Raw genomic sequence first — 19,859 nt, forward strand, 5'->3', positions numbered from 1 at the left:
TTCTCACACCTGGGCAGGTGTACTGCTCTCAAAGCCTTCTCTGAGCCTTAACCCTTTGAGGAGTGGGTTTTATTTTATGCTTGCTGACCCCCAGGAGTGAGTTTTTGTTTTTCAAAAATTGAAATTAGTTCCAGTTACAGTTTTATTAACTTAAAATCATGTTTGCTTGATAACCAATTTATGGAAACAAGAACATACATTTGCCTTTTTTAATGTTGCCTTCCACATTTTTAAAATAAAAATTTTTGTCCAGTCATACTCTGGATGGTCAGGAGGCACGAGGACGTACGTGAATGCTCATACTACTCAAAGGGTTCATGTCCTGTTGACATTCTATCCTGCCTCAATCCAGTTTGTAAGGCTGCCTGTTATTCATTCAGTCAGTTGATACATAGTATCATGTTTGTAATCACTAATTTTTAAATCTTTCTTATTAATCTAGTATCTAGTATCTACCCTTCTAATGCCTTGTTAGCATTTCTGACTTCCAGGTATCAGCTACGAATCTACACGAACCCACTGTGTTTTAAATATTTCCTTTGAGAATATTTAAGGCGATCTTTTGTTGCATGGTCTAACCCTGTTCAGGGTTCTTTGGTGGGTCGCTTTTAAGCTGAAAGGTCTGTATCAGTTAGGGTCATTTCCTTTGTAGAGTTGAGCTTCTCTGAGTATTTCAGCCTAGTTGTTTCTGGACAGATCTCCTCCTGCGCAAGTGGTATACTTGGTAATTTACTCATAGCAGGGTCTGTAGGCCAAATCGTGTGCCTAATATAGTCAGAAGTCTGACAGGAATGCCCAAATAGAGGACTCAGGTCAGAACTGAAGAACTGTTTCCCGACTCCTTCGTGGGTGTCTTTTAGGGTATAATGTGAACTCTATGCCTTCTGGGAGCATCCTGACTACTGTAGAGATTTGTTTACAAACTGAGCCCCAGGGTTTCCCCATGACAGCGGGAATGCCATGCTCCTGTGCGGGGTTTCTGCAGCTGGCATTTGGGTGAGGGCTGTAAAGACACTGAGGAGCACTGTCCTCTGGCTTTTCTGGCAGACATCTCATCTCCGGGCAGCCCTGTTTCAACCCTGAAAAGGGAAAGGTGGAAGGAGGTTGGGTATTTTTCTGCTCCTAATTTTGAATGATTGTTCATGACTATGTCTCAAAGTGGCTCAGAGTTTCTTTACGGCTCTCTGTAGAGTCCTTCAGGGGCTAGAGCTCATTCAGAAGGTATGTTAGTATGGCTTCTCCTCAAATTGTTTGGAATAACTGTGACATTTGATTTTCAGGGACACTAAAAAAGGCTTATATCTGTGCATGCAAAGTATTTTTTATTCTAACAGGCAAAAGAGCATTTGAAAGTCCGTTTTCTTTTCCTTTTTTTGGTGAATGAACACAAAAGAATTTACCCTAAGAGAGCTTTTTGTTACATAGAAAATCAACTCATTATCAGGTCAAATGGAGACACTGACCTGCTATTGGTCTAATTTCCCACGCAACATGGCAAGTGTTTTGACTTCTGCCCTACTCTCTCCCCATTGCTTCCTGTTGCTCCGTCTGTGTTGTGTATGCATGTATTGAAAGTCTGTCTACTCCTAAAATTCACACAATTTTTTTTTTGTATTTTTCTGAAGTTGGAAACGGGGAGGCAGTCAGACAGACTCCCGCATGCACCCAACCGGGATCCACCCGGCACGCCCACCAGGGGGCAATGCTCTGCCCATCTGGGGCATTGCTTTGTTGCCACCAGAGCCATTCTAGTGCCTGAGGCAGAGGCCACAGAGCCATCCCCAGCACCCGGGCCATCTCTGCTCCAATGGAGCCCTGGCTGCGGGAGGGGAAGAGAGAGACAGAGAGGAAGGAGAGGGGGATGGGTGGAGAAGCAGATGGGTGCTTCTCCTGTGTGCCCTGGCCGGGAATCGAACCCAGGACTCCTGCACGCCAGGCCGACGCTCTACCACTGAGCCAACTGGCCAGGGCCTGGACCCTTTTTAGACCACATAGAACCGGTCTTTTCTGGGATTTTTCATTGTAATAGCTAGTGGAACTAAACCAGCAACAAGGACACTTTTAGTGTCAGAGCCTAGGAGCTGGTTAATTCGTTCATTCATTCATTCTCTGAGGATGAAAATGCCTGTCCATGGCCCACACAATATTTTTTAATGTAATCATAATTCTCAAACAGTAGAAATATTGTTTATATGGTTTTGCAGAAGATAATTTTCTTATGTAAGGAGAAACATTGTAATATAATCTTGTATTATGGATTTTTTTTATATATGCCAAGATTACATAGCACAGCCCTCTTGAATTTGGGATAATTCACATAATGTTTTTCGGTTTTATGGTAGCAATCATACTCTCTCTGTTTTCTCTTAGGAATCATCTGTACTGCAGACATTCTTGATCGAGAGACAACAGGGTCCTACTGGCTGACAGTGTATGCCACTGATCGGGGTGTTGTTCCACTGTATTCCACTATTGAGGTCTACATTGAAATTGAGGATGTGAATGACAATGCCCCACTGACCTCGGAACCTATTTATTATCCTGTTGTCATGGAAAACTCTCCAAAGGATGTATCTGTCATTCAGATTCAGGCTGAGGATCCCGACTCTAGTTCCAATGAAAAACTGACATACCGGATTACAAGTGGGAATCCTCAAAATTTTTTTGCCATCAATATCAAAACAGGTAAGGGAATGCTCATACAATGTTTTGAAATTGGAAGTCCAATTTGAAATTCTGACGCTTGCTTATTTTATTTATCCCTTATTTGTTTTATTGTTTAGAGAACAACATCCTCCTTTCTAAGGTAATGTCTGAAAAGCTGAGTGTTTTACTTGTCTGGTTGGTTTACTTGAATTTTAACGGATATCAAGGTGAAGTCATCTAATAAAAATTAGAGACTTTCATAGAAAGCCTTAGATTTGCTTTACTCAAAATAGTAAAGAGTGGTTCCCAGGATGCTGAGAGGGCCGATTACTGCCTTTCTGTTTCTTGGGAGAGAGTAACCTGGCTATGGGTAAGCTGGCTTTGTGTCCCCCCACCTTCTCAGAACTCCCTTTCTAGTTCTTAGTCCAGCTTGCTGTAAATGATCTCCTTAATGCCTTAACTTTAAGACCCCAATTTTTTGTGATTCCTGTGCCTACCCATCAATGAAGAATCAGTGTTTAGAAGAACTTCTGGTGTCTCAATCTTTATGTTGCTGGTGGAAATGGGGTCTTTCCATGGAGTTGCAAGAAAAGCATTTCAGGTACCCATGTATAGGAGGATGAGATGTAGTGTATGATTTATTGGAGTAGAAATAAATGACTGTCCCCAGGTGCCCAGTGTCTCATGTATGACCAGGCGGCCTAACTCTGTTCTGCTATGGAAGAAGTCCACCGTCATCTTCACCAAGCCCAGAAGGGCCAGCGTACAGAGATGTGCTATTATCTGGCGTGTGCGGGACATCCAGCGCCGCCGGAATCCAGTTTAGCCCATGCGAAAGCCTAGTCCAGCCCAGTCTCTGTCTCCATCTGGCTAGTTTAGCCTGTGTTCCCAGCTGCGCTTTGGCATCCAGGCCCGTGTCAGCATCTTCCCAGGCCTAGTTAGACCCATGTAGCTGCAATGGGAGTGGAGAGAGAACACATGAATGGGCAAAAAACGTGCAAACATATGCCACCGAGAGGGACCTTTGTTAACTTGGATTATATTTCCCCAGACTTAAAAAGCGGTAAACTTTATTTTAAACTAACCACAATCTCTTTCTTGGCTTTTGGTGGGCTCTGTTGGGTCTTCTCCCTATCCAGTTTCTTTCTTAGATTTTCAGTAGGGAGAGGGTGTTCCATGCCTCATCCAATCTGATCTTTTCCCCAGGCTAGGCACCTCCCCTCATGGTCGCCATCTTAGTTTCTCCTGCACATGCCTCAAAGTAGAAGGGCCTCCCCCTGAGCCATCTTGGCTTCTACTGGGCATGCGCCCAGCAGAGGCATTTTCCCTCTGCTGATCCCACCTCCCTACCCACACCCCCATTATTGTAGGGAATGGACCAGCTGGGTGGTTTCCTGGGGAGATGGAGAAGTTGGTCCTTCCTCCCTTCTAGGGAGTGCATGAGGTGGAGTAGACTTCCTAATCCCTAACTCAATCAAGCTTAGCCAGGCTAGCTCACCTTCCTTTTGTTAACTCCTACCTGCCTATGCTCACATTTGCACAAAGTATATAAAATTTGAATTTTCTGGCATTTTGCTTAAAAAATTTTCAAAAGATTCTAATGAAAACTTAATCTTTTGAATAAGGATCAGAAAGAGCAGGTACGGAGTTTGGTTGAATGCATTCTGAGACAAGTATGTGCACTGGAAAAATGCTTTGTAGAGTAAATGTCAGTTTATTGCTTTCTTGTGATTTGCCTCTTCTAAATTCTAAATCTTAATGAAGGGAGTAAAAAAAAAACCACTCAGTGAGAGTTGTGGTGGATAATGTTTTAAGTAATTGAATGTTAAAAAAAAAAAAGTACTATTGTTATCTCACCTAGGCAAGTGAGTAGATACTGGTCACAAGTTAGGGAAGGTTGGTGTTTGTTGGTGCGGACATGCTCTGGTTTCCAAACAAACTGCTGCTCCAGTTGATAGCTATTTCTCCTGCCTGTGTTTGTTAAGAGTAGAAATGCACAGCTGACCCCAAGCATTTTATAAATGTGAGGTTCCCATTAACATAATTTGAAGAGAATGCCAGGATTTTGGAAACTATTGATTTTCTCTAATGAATGAGTCAATCATTTCATTAAGTAGAGTTTAGCATTCTAACAGTATTGAATCAGGATTTGAAGTACGTTTCATTATAAGACCAAAAGTGGTCATTAGCTCTCTGTGTCTGATGGAGGCCTGGTTGAACTTGCAGTAGAAGTCTCAGAGATTTGGAGACTAGCCCAACTTTTCGAAGCCCGGTTAAGTAGCGAAAACTGCTCATGCATATGAGGAACCCCTGAGCTGGCTGGGAATTCCCTCCTGAATCACTTTCTTACTATAACAAAAAGCTCCTTGTAACATGGTAACAGAGAAATGAATTCAGGTACTCTAGAAAGTTGAAGGAGAGAACAATGACAAGAAAATAGAGTCACAGTAGAGAATTTGAGGGCACAGACATTATATTTCACAGCCCCTTTGGGGTGTAAGACACCCCAAGTCAGACTCTGCATCTTCCATCCTGATTTTATTGCCCCTGCTCATTAACAGTGAGTCCAGTACCTTCTTTAAAGTAAGTTAAAAGACACTGCATACAGGCACATTCAACTGAAATAAAGAAAGCATAAATGTTGTAGGGGAGAATTCAGATTGGACAAGAAGAACATAGATGATATATCATGTGCAGAGAAGACCATATAGACTCATGTAACCAAAGCTATCTTTTATATAGCTTTTTAAAGTTTGCACATAGATGTTAAGAAAGTACTGCATTATTACAATTTGGCCTATCTTGCCTAATAAGAGCCTTAATCATATCTATAATTTCTCTGTTCTTGCCATATATTTTTAAAAGCATTTGTGCTACATATGACATTTTAGAGTAACTTTGTGAATTGCCTACAATAAATAAATATCATATTTGTAATTGTGAGACACAAGATAACAAGATATTGGATATTGTTTATTCATTTGTTCACTCACCAAGCATATATTGTGCCTACTAGTTTATAAGCAATATCTAATAAATAAAGTTTAAACTTAAGTTATGGCACAATTTTTTTCAGACTCAAGGGAAAAGGAAATTAAAATAACAAATATATATAATACAACAAAAGAATGCCATATGATTATGTTAGAGAAGTTTTACTCATTATAATGTTGGCCAGAATGATGGTCAGGGAGAGCTTCATGGAGGAGGTAACATTTGAGATTAGAGGTCCTGTGTTCAGATCTTTATGCTGCACTTCTTAACTGAAAAGCACGAAAACATAGACTGTATCAAACAGCTTCACCAGCTTGGTGAGTTTAGGAAAGTTATTGAACCTCTCTGAACTTTAGTGTTCAGCTAGAAAGGATTATTGCAAGGAATATAGGGATCCTCTTGGGAAATGCTTTGCACAGTGCCTGGTACATTGAAGCTCTGCAGTGCAGGTTGAACCTCGGATTCTTATCTGCAAAATGAGAATGACCTTACTTACTTAACGGGACGCTCATGAAATACTGAACGCCATGATAGGCTTGAAAGCTGCCGGTAACTACAAAGATCGGTAATAATCAGAGTTTCCACTATGTCTATTTCTGTTGCGATTGGTGAAACCACAAGCCTGGTGTAATTTTGTTAAGCTTGTTACTCTAAGTATTACAGTGCCTATGGAACAACGTTCAGCCAGCTCAACCAAGTTTCTAAAGAGACACTTTAATTTTTGGCATTTCTCCCTGTCTCTCTAAAGTCATTTGCTTGAAATAGTTATGTTAATGTAACATTTTTTAGTAACAAAGCTGGAGATGTACATACCCATATACTTAGGAAAGATTTGTGCTTTAGATTTATTTCCCACTAAAAATTGGTTATAGACTCTTTTAAAGTGAACTATCATACCTTCCTTGGTGGTAAAGCTGAAATTTATAGACTTTTGTTTTGGCAATGTACTATATAATAAATAAAGATTAAAATGATTAATGCAAAGTCAAATAATATCAATACTTAGGATTCACAGCTTGCAGCAGATAGCAGATGTCCTGGACCTAGGAAGGGAGAGAATTTTCAGTATTGAACATTCTGTTCTCTACCCAAAGAACTGTTTGGTTTCTTTATTTTCTCCTACCAGATTTAAAATCATGTAGAATCAGTAGTCTGTGGACCTTCTCCAGTAATTCCTCCGGCTTAAGAAGAAAAACAAAAGCTATAATGCTATGAGGTCCTTTCTGGCCTGTACAGTGAAAGTTTGATTAATTCCAGGCCGAGCAGTTGAGTTAAATCAAGTACGGCCTCCTTGCACATGCATGCCTTCGCCAGTCAGTAACCAAAGCCCTACTCGTGAGTTCGGAACAGAAGACACCCAACAGGCTGGTGTTCAGTTGCCTCTTGGGGTGAGCAAGGACTCAAAGGCTTCCTTTCAGCACTTGTAACAAAATCCACGCTGCCCACTGATTGGCCATCCAGGCTGAATTGGGAAACAGGTGTAGGAAGTTCCTCTAGGGTTTCAGAATGTTTATTTTAGTCATGTCTACACCATGGAATCCACTTAGCACAGTGCCAGCGTTTAGTAAAACACTCAGTGAATGTTAGTCGTTGATATTGTTAGCCATCCTGTATTCCCCACTGGAATCAAGTCTGTGTAAGTTGCAAGCATACAACTCCACTGTCTTTTGAGGAAGGGGTACTTGAAAGGCAGCAACATCTCTTTTTACTAGTGAGTATGTAGCACTGGACTCTTCCATGCAGTTTGATAAAGTATATCTGTGCACTACTTTGTAGTGCTGCTGTTCTAGAGCCCAGATGTTGGCAGCATGGAGGCTATAACAGAGTAGAAGATAGTTTCTGCACTCAGGGAATTTAATCTCAAGGGGGAAAAAATAGGAATCGCACATGCAGTTTACTTTAGGAAGAGTGTCAGGCAGTTTATCAATAACCGGTCAAATTCTGTCGCTTAGAAAGAAGCTCTGAACAAGGTACCATGTCAGAGTAGGGGATGGGTCAGTGCCAGCGGGAGGTGGAGGGGCTGGGGCAAGGATTGCACAGACCTGACACGGGCCCTGCAGCGTGGGTCCATCTGCAGAGAGAAAAGCCAGAACACTACCCAGGGAATATAAACAAGTTAAGCTGACCTTGAAACCCATCTGCCGCTACTGCAGCTAGTTTGAAAGGCATTATATCATTAGAAAACGAATTTTAAAAGACTCTTAACTGTCCGAGTGCTGTGAGATATTGGAGGTAGCAAATGCGCATACCGCCTTTGTTTTTTGGTTGGATGATATCTTTCTTTGTGTGTTTTTAAAATATGTATTTTTTTTATTTTCCCGGTGAGAGGCCTACTTGAAATAATTATTTTAGAGGGAAAAACACACATAAGAGAGATCTCTTTATTTTTGCCTTTGTCCCTGTTAAACGTAAATACAAGATCAGCATATGCTTGTTTTGAGAGTCTGTGTCTATGAAAGAAATCCTCGCGTACTCCACGTCCTCTGATGATTGGTAATCCAGGGCACGGACTTTCTAAACTCCTTCCTGCACTGGCTGCATCTCCCTTTGGCCCTGTCATTGGCATCTTCACCTGTATTTGAGTGGAGGTGAAGCTCCACTTCCTTTTACTTTCTGTGCCCATCATGGGGTAAACCTGACCCATTTCGACTGTCTGTGTTGGTAAACTCCTTGTCCTTCCACCAGGTGAGTTGAGAGGAAGAGATCCTCTTCCAAAGTGTGTCTGCCACAGGGATACCACGAATTCTACCCTTAATAATTGGTCCCCTTGGGGGTTGACACCTTTCCCAATGAAAACAGGAGAGTACTTTATTAAAATATTAGACATCCTTATTTTTTTTAAAAAAAACTTTAAATGATATCAGCTTGCCTTTGGTATATGGTATAAGACAGTGGGTAAGCAATAACAGAAGAGGTAACAGAAAGAGAGATGTATTCTAGACACACATCAGCATGATAACAGTCACAAGGCAGGCTTGTCAGATGACAGATATCTGGGGTAAAACCCCATGATCTGCTTTTCTAACAATTTCCCAGATGATGCTACCCTGAGAACCTGGTCAGGACGGCTAGAGACTTTCGTCCAAAGAAAAACAAAAAAGGGAGGCCACAAGGTGCTGAGAGATGCATCCGTGGACAAGGGAGCTAACTTTCTAATCCAGCCATATACTCTTGCCTTGTAGTTCTAGAGTTCTGAGATTGACTGTGAATTCAAAGTGCTTACTCTACCATAACCCCCAATCAACTCTCATATCCTAGCTTATAGTTCCTGTTTCATGAAGTGAAAGGAAAGGAAAATTCTGTCACTTTGATTGTCCGTGAGCAAAACATTAGACCCAGGACTTGTGGTTAATAACAAATGTGTGTTATATAATATTTACAGACACTTGTACTATTTCAAAATTTAGAGAATTAAACAAAATTTGTTACTGAAGTGGAATTCAGACTTACTTTAATGAATAAACATTTGGTATTAGAGTGTCATTAATAAAAATGTATTTGCTCATAAAACAGTGGTGCTCAAAAATAATCTGGTGTCTTAAGTAAGCTAAGCCTTAGGTTTATGCACAGCCCTGTTTGGTGGTAATCTGTTTAGAAAACCACCTTTTCCTGGAAAAGAGAAGGATATATTAGGTCACGTATAAAACCAGAGATTAAAAAGAAAAAATAGTCACAAAAGGTGAGGGATACGGGTACATAAAAATATTGGTGCTTTTTCTAAATAGTGAATATTGTAGACATCTCCTATTACCATCTCTTATTCCTCACTCCTTCCTAACTGAAAGCTAGCTTCTCCTGAATGGGTAGAAATGGCCACTAGATATTCAAAAGTCCAGGCGCGAAGTGGATAATGTTGCGAATGAGTACGTAGGAAACTGTAAATCACCCACCCTCACTCCTTCCTTCGTCCATGAAAGGACGCCTTGTCCTGCAGAACATTACATGTGTTCATTTAATCCAACAAGTCCCCTAGAACAGATCGGGCTTGTGCAGATTTATCACAGGGGGTTATTTAAATTCAGCGGTGACCTTTGCATCCCTGGACATGTGCTCCAAATGAACACGGACAAAGGGAATTTTTCTGCACTGCCATTACGTCCCTTAGGAGGCTGTGTGTTTCCTGTTTGATCAGCTCTTCACCGTGGGCTGTGGGGATGGAAGTAGGAGGTTCCTAGGGTACGGAAGTCTTGGAGAAGGTGGCCACTGCAAGGGAGAATGCTGACTCCTGGTGTGAACTCTGCCTCTGCCCCCCTGTGGCTTGATTTTGTTTGAACGCTGGTTGTGAATGTAAGTACCAATTGCAGAGTTTCTTAATCTCAGTATTGTTAACAGTTTGGACTAGAAAAGTCTTTGTTGTAGGGGACCGTCCTATGCATTATAAGATGTTGAGCAGCATCTCTGGCTTCTACTAGATGTCAGTAGCACCCCTCTCCGAGTCATGACAGCCAGAATATCCAGGCATTATCGAATGTTCCCCGGGAGTAGAATTGCCCCATTGAGAATCACTGAGCTAATGCCTAATATTTTGTAGGACTCTGTTACACATAGCCCTAAGCAAAGCAGCCTGTGCAAAATGATTTATTGGTTATGGAGGTGTGATGGTATTGTTACTAAAAAAATGTGTGTGCATATCTCTATATCTCTATACATGCGTACATATGTATCATTAATAATAAAATGACAACAAAGAAAAGGGGAGAAGTGCACAGCGCCTCTTCCTCTAGACTCTGACTCTGGGCTGTTTGTATTTGGGAGGCCCTGTGAATACTCGAAATCAACTCTATTAGAAAAAGAAGGACAAAACAATAATAAAACTTCAAAGAGAATGCATATGGATGAAGTTATCATTTTCTCAGCTCTTAGTATTTGGAGAGGATTTGGCTGGTAACAAAATTCTCATCAGAGTCAGTTTTGAATAGCATTCTCAGAAGTCGGCACGCAGAGATTATTTTGAGGGTTCCTGAGTTTATTCCCTTGAAATGCTTAAGCAGCCCCAAATCCTGCGGCTGCTTAACGTCAGCCTTCTGACAGATAAACATGTGGCTTGTTTCTTCTCTGTAATAAAGGTGGTGAAAAAGAAAAAAAAAATCCTCTTGACCTTGGTTGGGCATTGTGTAGCCATGTGGCTAGGTTAAGGCTCTCTGAGCTCTTTGGCATCCTTTGTAAATATGCAGCACTCACACACCCCAGGAAGTGGGAGACTCACGGGGACTTAAATCAATGTCTCAGAACACTGGGTTACTGATAGTGCCATCATCACTAATAGGAAGGAAACCTTTTCCCCCAAATTGGAGTCAAGTGCCGATGGACCTGGCCGCTCGTTAGGCAGTGTCAGATGTTTTATCCCATTTATGAGATTTAGATCTTTGATTTAACATGGCTGTTGCTTGGGAAAAAGGATTTTGGGGGACTGATTTCATAAAAACTGAATTACAGACAGGATGAGGACCTTGGTAAAAGGGAGTGAAGACAAAGCAAGTGCAGGCTGGGGAGAAGAGAAATGGTGCCGCTGTGTGGCAGGGAACCTCCCCTGGGCTGGGCTGATGGGGAGGAGCCTGTGCGGGGCAGGCTGCTGGCTCTGCATGGCGAGGGCTGTCGCCTGTCTTCCATGCTGCTCCTGTGTCTGCTGTTCCACCTGGGGGCTGGGGAGGGGGCAGTTTTCCTAGATATCCAGCCTGCCTTTGGAGCTCAGCTGTTGAAAGCGACTGAGAATTATTTAGGGTTGCTGAAAACTAGTTAAGAGGTGATAGTCATGTAAATACAGCTGATGATGGAGGGATGTGTGTGTAGGGGAGGGGGGGGGGAGAAATACTGATTGATTAAGGTTATAAATTTCTCTTCTATTTCTTCTATCTGGCCATTAATTCCACTGCAATAATTGACTTCATCGGTTTATTATTTTCTTCTGTTCCGAGAGAAACTGTCCATTTTAATCGAAACCACTGCCTTACCTTTCTTCATTCTTCCAGGCCATTGTTGGGGAGTGTCCTGGCTCTCCCTGGGTGTGCACCCCTCCCTCCCAGGTGGGCAGGGGAGGTGGGGAGAGCTCAGGTCAGCTCTGTGCCCTGAGCCATGCTGGTGTTTTCATGTATTAGTTTCTTAGCTCTCCCCACTATCCTGGGAAGGAACTGGGACTCTGGAAACCTAAGTGACTGGACCAAGGTCACCCAGCTAGTGAGCACGGAGCTACGGTTGTTCTGATTAATGGTCCATAATGCTAAAGACAAATGCTATTGAATTTGAAAAATATGAGCAAACTCAGTAAACACATTACTGGTTCTAGAACTTTGGACATCAGAGAAATCTTTCTGTGTTATAAGGATATTAGGGGTTGAATTGTGTCCCCCAAAATGACATGTTTGAAGAACCCACACTCCTGTACATTATTAGTGTGACCTTATTTGGTCAAAGGGTCTTTGCAGAAGTAATTACGCATAATTACACATATTGGATTCAGGTGTACACTACACCAGTGACTGGCATCCTTAATAGAAGAGGGAACTTCAGACAGAGAGAGAGACCGAGAGAAAGGAACACAGCCTGTGGAGATGGGGGAGAGACTGGAGTGCTGCTGCCATATACCAAGGAACGCCAAGGACCAGCAACCAGCAGAAACTAGAAGACAAGGAAAGGTTCTCCCCCTTGAGCCTTCAAATAGAGCACGGCCCTGCTGACACCCTGATGTCAGACTTCTAGCCTCTGGAACTCTGAAATAAATCATTTCTGATGTTTTAAGCTAACAGTTTGTGGTACTCTGTTAGGGCAGCCCTAGGAAGCATGAAAGGCGCAGTCTCGGGGAAGAAGTGGGGAAGTGGAGCCCTCCTAAGGGAGTAAAGTGAGCTGGAGGGCCCAGACTCCTGGTACAGTGCTTTCTTTACTAGGCCACATGTTCGGACTTCCAGCAGTTTTTTACAGTAGTCAAGCCTGGCTTTAGTTATTTTGTTTGTTTGTTTTGTAGTACTTTTGACCTAGTTGAGTTTAATTATTTCATCTAGAAGCAGCGGAGGTTTTCAAGAGAGACCTGTGTGGCCCTGAGTTACTAACATGGGCTCAGGATTTGTAAAAGACGAGCGATGGGTGGTCCTGTCACCCTGCACAGGGCTGACCGTGGGAGTGTTTCTTGTAAAGCAGATCACTTGGAAATTGCTATTGTCTGGCATTTGTTGTGCTTTATCAATCAGATTCTCATCGGTTGCTCCTTTATCTTGTCAATTCTTATTCTTTTACAGTAGATTCTCTGAAAGTACTTTTCTGTCCAGTCGCGGGAACTTTCTACCTGAAAAATTTCTGCAGGATGAAGTGTAGTTTCACCACTGACCCTGGAATGTAAAACCCAGTTTTAGTAGTGTTACCGCTTTATATTCTGGTCGGTCATTTTTCTGTCATGTCGGAGTGACTTTGTCTCTCCCTTCTTGGCATTCTTATAAAAATGTACAAGCATTTGAAAAATCTATAAATTTTATTCACATTGAAGTAGATTATTCTAGGAAAGTGGATGACAATCTAACAATAAAAGCATAAAATCAGAGGAAAAGAGGACAGAGGGAAAGGGGATGATAGGATGGGATAAACCTGAAGGGAAGGGGGGAGGGTGCTCTCAGGAGAGGGGAAAGGGAGATGTTGAGGGGAATGGGGGGGATGCATTCAGGGCAACACTGGAATCTATGTAAACACAATAAATTAATTTAAAAAAGAAAAGAAGGCCCTGGCCGGTTGGCTCAGCGGTAGAGCTTCAGCCTGGCGTGCGGGGGAGCCGGGTTCGATTCCCGGCCAGGGCACATAGGAGAAGCGCCCATTTTCTTCTCTACACCCCCTCCCTTCCTCTCTGTCTCTCTCTTCCCCTCCGCAGCCAAGGCTCCACTGGAGCAAAGATGGCCCGGGCACTGGGGATGGCTCCTTGACCTCTGCCCCAGGCGCTAGAGTGGCTCTGGTAGCGGCAGAGCGACGCCCCGGAGGGGCAGAGCATCGCCCCCTGGTGGGCAGAGCGTTGCCCCTGGTGGGCGTGCCGGATGAATCCCGGTCGGCGCATGCGGGAGTCTGTCTGACTGTCCCTCCCCGTTTCCAGCTTCAGAAAAATACAAAAAAAAAAGAAAAAAAAGAAAAGAAAAGAAAAGAAAAAATCAACACGTGGTGAGTTATAGATAGCAGTCTTATTACTTTATAGCAAAAGGACAAAGTGTTTATTTAGCATTTTGCCATGCATGGTCACAGTCAGGCCTCATCATGACACTGGCAGTGGGAGGCGCCACATGGAATCATGTTTAAGAGCTTGGACATTTGAATCAGATGTTTTTGCATTTGAATTTGAGCTCTATGACTTCTTAGCTGTGTGATGTTGGGCACATTTCTTAATCTCTCTGAGCTTCAGTTTTATTCTCTGTGCAAATGGGGAAAATTATAGTAACTAATGAGTTTGCTTGCCACCAGGACGAAATGAGTTTATATATATATAAAGTACTTTAAATAGTATTCTCAGTAGTATACTCTCTGTAAATGTAAAATGCTGTTGTCTTCACATGTACAGAGTTTATATCAGTTAATTTGGCATCTACATTATATGATTAAGTTCTTAGGCTGTTGGTGTTTTCAAACTACAAATAACAATTTACTTATAGGTTTACTGAGTCTCTTGGAAGACTGTCTGTCTGCCATGTTAACTTCTGCATATGATCATCTCTGTTATACTGGCTGAAAAGTGGACTGTGGTGGCGCTAGAGAGCCCTCTCTTGGGCCCCTGAAAACCTCTCTCCCTGTTCTGTATTGCTCACAAAAATTAGGGGATATTTCAAAATGAATATGAAGTGATTAAAAAAAGAAACATTTGATATTTTTTTTATTAAACAAGAGCATCAGAAAAGCAAATGACAAATCAAAGGAAGTTGTTTGATTATGCAAATGAGATGCAAAACCAATTTTTATTTCATTGGTGAAAATGCACTGTACAAAAGGCTGAAAGTACTGGAGTATCTGCACGTTCCCTGATCCCCTAATTTTTGTGAGCAGTAAGATTCTTTGGAGAAAGCACTAGTAAAAGTAATTGGGTTCTCCAGTCCCTGCGATTAAGTACTCTTGTAACAGTGGGACCCGTTTACCTCATTTCCATAGGCCTCAGAACCCTCCCCTGCAAATCAGTGAATTTGAATGAGAATCTGAAACATCGTTGTCTGATGCGGGCTGCCTCTCTGTCCTGCTCCCGTGCCGACATCATTACTCACTTTCATGTTGTGCCCACACCTGGTGTCCAGTTTAACCTAACGCTGACAGGGAGTTGGTGTGAGAGGTTATATTTATTTTCCATTCAAGGCCCTGAGACTGTTTCTACCTTTGATAGTCTTTGAGTCTCTAAATGACAGTGGGATTTAAGGGAAGGAAAGAAGGGATCCAAACGCAGAGACAGTATAGAAATACAGTTACCTTGGACTTGGTGACAGAAAATAGGTGAACTTGAGAGGAGAAGACCGTCTGCAGGTGTCATGAAGAGGGACACCAGGCTTGAAATCTCACAGAGAAGGTATCTTGTTGTCAATAACTTTGGACCTATTTTCCCAGCCCACAATATCATCCCCTTTTTCAGCGTGCCCCCAATCCTTCCCTCCCTGCCCCTGCCAATTAAATGGGGCTAGACACTGAGACCGAAATCCTGTCTTCCACGAGTTCGTTAGTGGGACTGTAGGTGAATGTCTGTGTTCCGTCAAAATTTGTATGTCAAAACTTAATCTCCAATATGATAGTATTTGAAGGTGGGGCCTTTGGGAAGGAATTATGTCATGAGGGCATAACTTTCACCAGATGCCAAATCTGCCAGCATCCTGACCTCAGAACTCTGGCCTCCAGAACTGTGAAAAAAAAATGTCTGTTGTTCAGAAGCCAGCCAGTATAAGGCATTTTGTTACAGCACCTCAAACGGATGGAGAAAGTGCCTATGTGTACGAAGCAACTGAGAGACAGACAAACAGACAAGCTCGGATAGGCTTGATCCTGAAGACTTTCCAATGGCTTGTCCAGATGTTAGTGAGACTCAACTGCACTTTTTGCCCTTAGATTTCTTAATATACTCTGTAGTAATAATACATAATTTTGCCAAAGTTTGAAATGGGTTTCTCTTTATGTAAGTGTAAGGACCATGATGGACTGTTCCTGTAAAAACCAATCAGGAGTGAGGCTGAACAAAGATTCGGACTGGAAAGAGCCTTAAGATTTGGTAGCTGGAGAGAGATCAGTGAAAGGTATTCATCTTTGTAAGTTATATTACATCTGCATCAGCCTGAATATAGACCCGCCATTTATCGTTCATTTGTGAAATTCTGTGCGTCATGATATAAAGTATTTGTGGTCTCTGGCATGTGCTAGGATTAAGCCCTTCCTCTCTTTATTAATAGTTTTTGAATATTTACTAGTTGAAATGTTATCTGTAGTGTTCCGTGGGAAAACTTGCCAACAATTTGTTAAAAGTGAATTATCTTATTTTAGACAACTCTGTTTATCCTTTACCTGTTGAATAGGATGTACACAAAAACTACCAGTCTTTTAGGAATTTCACCCATGAAGTTCACCCAGCACATCCATTAGAAGCATGCATTCCTCCTTGGTTGGGCCCCATCTCATTCACATACCAGCCACATGACAGTGGACAAGATTTTAACCTTTATGGCTCAAGTTCCCCATCTGTAAAATGGGGATAATAATTGAGTTGTTATGAGGGTAAAAGGTCTAATGTATTTTATAGAACACTTAGCCTTGTACATACGAAGTACTCAATAAATATTTACTATTACAATGTAGTTATTAATTGTGTTTCACATTCTTGCCTTTCAAAATAAATTGCTTATAAAGAATCCTTTCTTGGAAATTGATCAAGAATCAGTCTGATTAAATGCATTGAAGACCTAAAATGTATAACATATGTTTATGTTTTATGAATACATATTTTGTACCAGGTACTGTGCTAGACATGGAGTGCTTAGGGATGGTAAAACAAGGACTCCATCCCTAATTCATAGGCCAGAATCCTTGCACCATAAACTGTCATTGATTGCTACTGACACACAGCTTAGAAATGAAAAAAACTAAGGCCCTGACTGTTTAACCTAGTCAGTTATAGCATCATCTGGAAACACCAAGATTGTGGATATAACCCCTGGTCAGGGTACATAAAAGAATGAACCAATAAATACATAAATAATTGGAATAACAAATCGATGTCCTCCTTCCTCCTCCCTTCCCCTCTCTCTGAAATCAATCAGTAAATAAATGAAATGAAAAAATTAAGTAAATAAGATTAAGGATTTTCTGGGACTTTTTCTGGCAATAATAAATGGTTATAATATATATTGGTTGTATTAGGAAGGAAACATTTGAGACATTGAATGAGGACATGTAAAATAAATCTATTACATTAGAAACAGACTATTAAGGCAGAAAATGTTAGCCTTTGCCAGTGCACCATTTTTAAATATGTTGCCATTGCAAATACTTTAGTTAAGGAAGACAAATCCAATTTTACCTCCTACCACTTAAGTTAATTTCTCTTCTCTGTAAAATTTCCTATTTTATAAAGACATACTTCATCTTAGCTATGTACATACTAAATTGTTCATTTTTTACTTAGTTAAATTGTTTTCTGTCATGGTGAGAAATGTTCTCCTCTGAAGAAATGATGTTCGTGCATGGGAAATGGGGGTATTTATTAAAACGGTTATTACGAAACTAGATGTAGACATATTTCTATAATTTTAGTATTCAAGTATTTCAGTGCCCAATGAAATGACTTTCAGTATGAAGTGGACTTTGATGATCCAAGTCTCCAAAGTCTCCTTTTCCACCTAATTCAATGTATGCAGTGGGTCTGTATTTACATGCGTATGTGTGGGAATATTAGAGGTGTTTTCAGTAGATCTCCATCGGTGCTTTGCTGAGTTTTAATGACTAGTAAATGACATGAATTATTTTTGTGCTTTTATCCTTCCCTGATTTATTAAGCCTTTTTGGATTTGGATTCTGTGCATAGGTCGGGGAGGAACCCAAAGAAACAGGAAATTTGTCAGGCTAATTTCCTGTTAGAACAAACAGGCTGTTTACAGGGCAAAACACTTTACCAACAAGGGAGAACCTGTGCTTTAGGGTGAATCCTGAGCTTGTTACTGAAGTTGGATGTTGGAATTTTAGCCCCATCTAGTATCTTCAGATGCACATAAATGATTTTCCCAGATAACTGAAGTTTAACTCCTCAAGTACCAAAACAAACACACCAGAATTTATACTTCTGAACCACTTTCCACCATGTATTAAAAGCGTCTTTTCATTTTCAAGTGTAGGAAGCTGAATATAATGGTGCAAGCAGGTCTGACTGCATGGACTTGCAACCTAGACAGGCTCAGAAGGGCCACATGCTTGGTTTAATCCTCCGCTGTCATTGTCTGGAAATTCTTAACACCTTTTGAACAAGGCGCTTGGCATTTTTGTTTTGCGCGGGGTCCTACAAATTATGTAGCCCGTCATGGATACAAGGTTTCCATCGGACTGGTAATAATTGTCTGCGGCCATCAAATGCAGTCCTATTCAGATTCCCTCTCTGGAGCTCAGCTTGCCACTCTCACTTCTATTATCAGCGTGCCTCTCTCTTCCGGGTCTCTGCCTTCTAATTTGCTGCTTCTCATCTGCTGAGACATTATATAAATAAGGCATTAGAATAGCAAGTAGGCTGAGAATCACTAGGCTCTGAAGAGTGACCTTGAAGACTCCTCCCACAGAGTGAGAGTGCCAGAGCCGGGCTTTGCCGTGTGCGTTCAGTGGTCACAGGCGTTTTGTTCCTCTCCTGGACTGACTGCACTGGTGGGGAGGCTGTCTCCGTATAAACGCTGGGTGGGGCCATGCAGTCCTGGCCCATTGCCATTAAAGGAAAACTTGTAAACGGTCTATTTAAAAAGCTTAGTTTTTGCAAAATCATTATGGATGATAAAGTGAGGTTCCTTTTCATCGGACCTCTGTTACCTAAATCTTATGAACAGTGAAGTTTTCCCTGTTGACCATGAGAGGACTTTGTGGATTCCTGTAATTTCTGTCCCTTCGGTTATCCATGTGCCTTCAAAGCAGTGTTCTTCCTTGGTGTCTTCTTGTCCTGAAGTAAACCATGGCAGACCTTTTGGACTCAGCTCACGGTTGCAAGGTTTTCCCTACAATTGTACAACTTCATTTGTCATTGTCTACTTAGACTCTTAACAGCTAAATAAAGCAGAAGTGTTCTCTCTGCAGTGATTCCCAGTTTTCTTCTGGTGTATTTTTCTGGTTTTCAACATCCAAAGCAAGCCAAAGCCAAATAAATATGTTGTTGCTATTTTTTTAGGTCATTTATAATATAGGAAATGTGCTGGCATTTATAGTGCAAGAAAATAAGATTTTTCAGATTGGGGACAGTATTGTTTCCTACTCATTTATTTACTCAACATTCAGTGTTGTTTATTGAGCAGCTCCTGTATGTTAAGCAGTATGGTATGTTCCAGTGTACAGTGGGAAGCAAGACAATTGTTATCCATTCCAAGGTCAGTGCTTTATACACAAAAAAAAATGCTCCAAGGAAATGTTAAATGAGTGAATGAAGGAGTGAGTAAATGAGTGCTTTGAATGATATGTATCATTTATCAATACTGCACAGGGATTTTGTAACAAGAAGTGCTCACACCTTTCTGAAAGCTAACCATGGCTGAAATTCTTTTAATTGGTTTGTTTAAACTTCCACTTGACATTTGAACTATTTTCAAAATGTCATCTCTGGATTCTCTTGCCTCTGAGGAATGAAAAGTGATTTTATATTGACAGGGTTTGCTAGTCATCAGAATGTACACAATACTGGAAATTTCGTAAGTGTTCAAAAAGGAAAATTAAAGGGTCATTGGTTGCTTTGTATATCAGTTTATTAAAGCTCTTTGGGAACTGCAGCATCTGTTTTATGCCGGGTCTTAACATCAACCAATTAAAGGTATGGGCACAGCTAAAACAGTATCTCAATGACTTTCTACCTCCATGACACTCTCATTTCACTGTTTGGTTTTAATGGGATTTGATGTGTGGGGGGGAGAAAGCAGATAATCATTTGGGAAATGCCTTTTACTTTCTCATAAACAAGAAAAATATGGGAGTTGTTCTCTGCTAATAGATATCATAATAGTAATTGCTGTCATAAATGTAATTTATATGATGCTTCCCAGCATTAAAACTCTCAC

General features: G+C 41.3%; 1 protein-coding gene across 1 annotated transcript in view; it reads left to right on the forward strand.

The window, feature by feature from the left end:
* Window positions 1-19,859, forward strand: part of FAT3 (FAT atypical cadherin 3) — a 700,951-nt gene that overhangs the window by 314,788 nt on the left and 366,304 nt on the right. The window contains exon 3 of the mRNA XM_066370577.1: window positions 2,371-2,685. Coding sequence (XP_066226674.1) covers window positions 2,371-2,685 — 315 coding nt within the window. The remainder of the gene's footprint in view (window positions 1-2,370; window positions 2,686-19,859) is intronic.

The sequence above is a fragment of the Saccopteryx leptura genome, chromosome 1 (assembly GCF_036850995.1).
Source record: "Saccopteryx leptura isolate mSacLep1 chromosome 1, mSacLep1_pri_phased_curated, whole genome shotgun sequence".
Classification (NCBI taxonomy): Eukaryota; Metazoa; Chordata; class Mammalia; order Chiroptera; family Emballonuridae; genus Saccopteryx; species Saccopteryx leptura.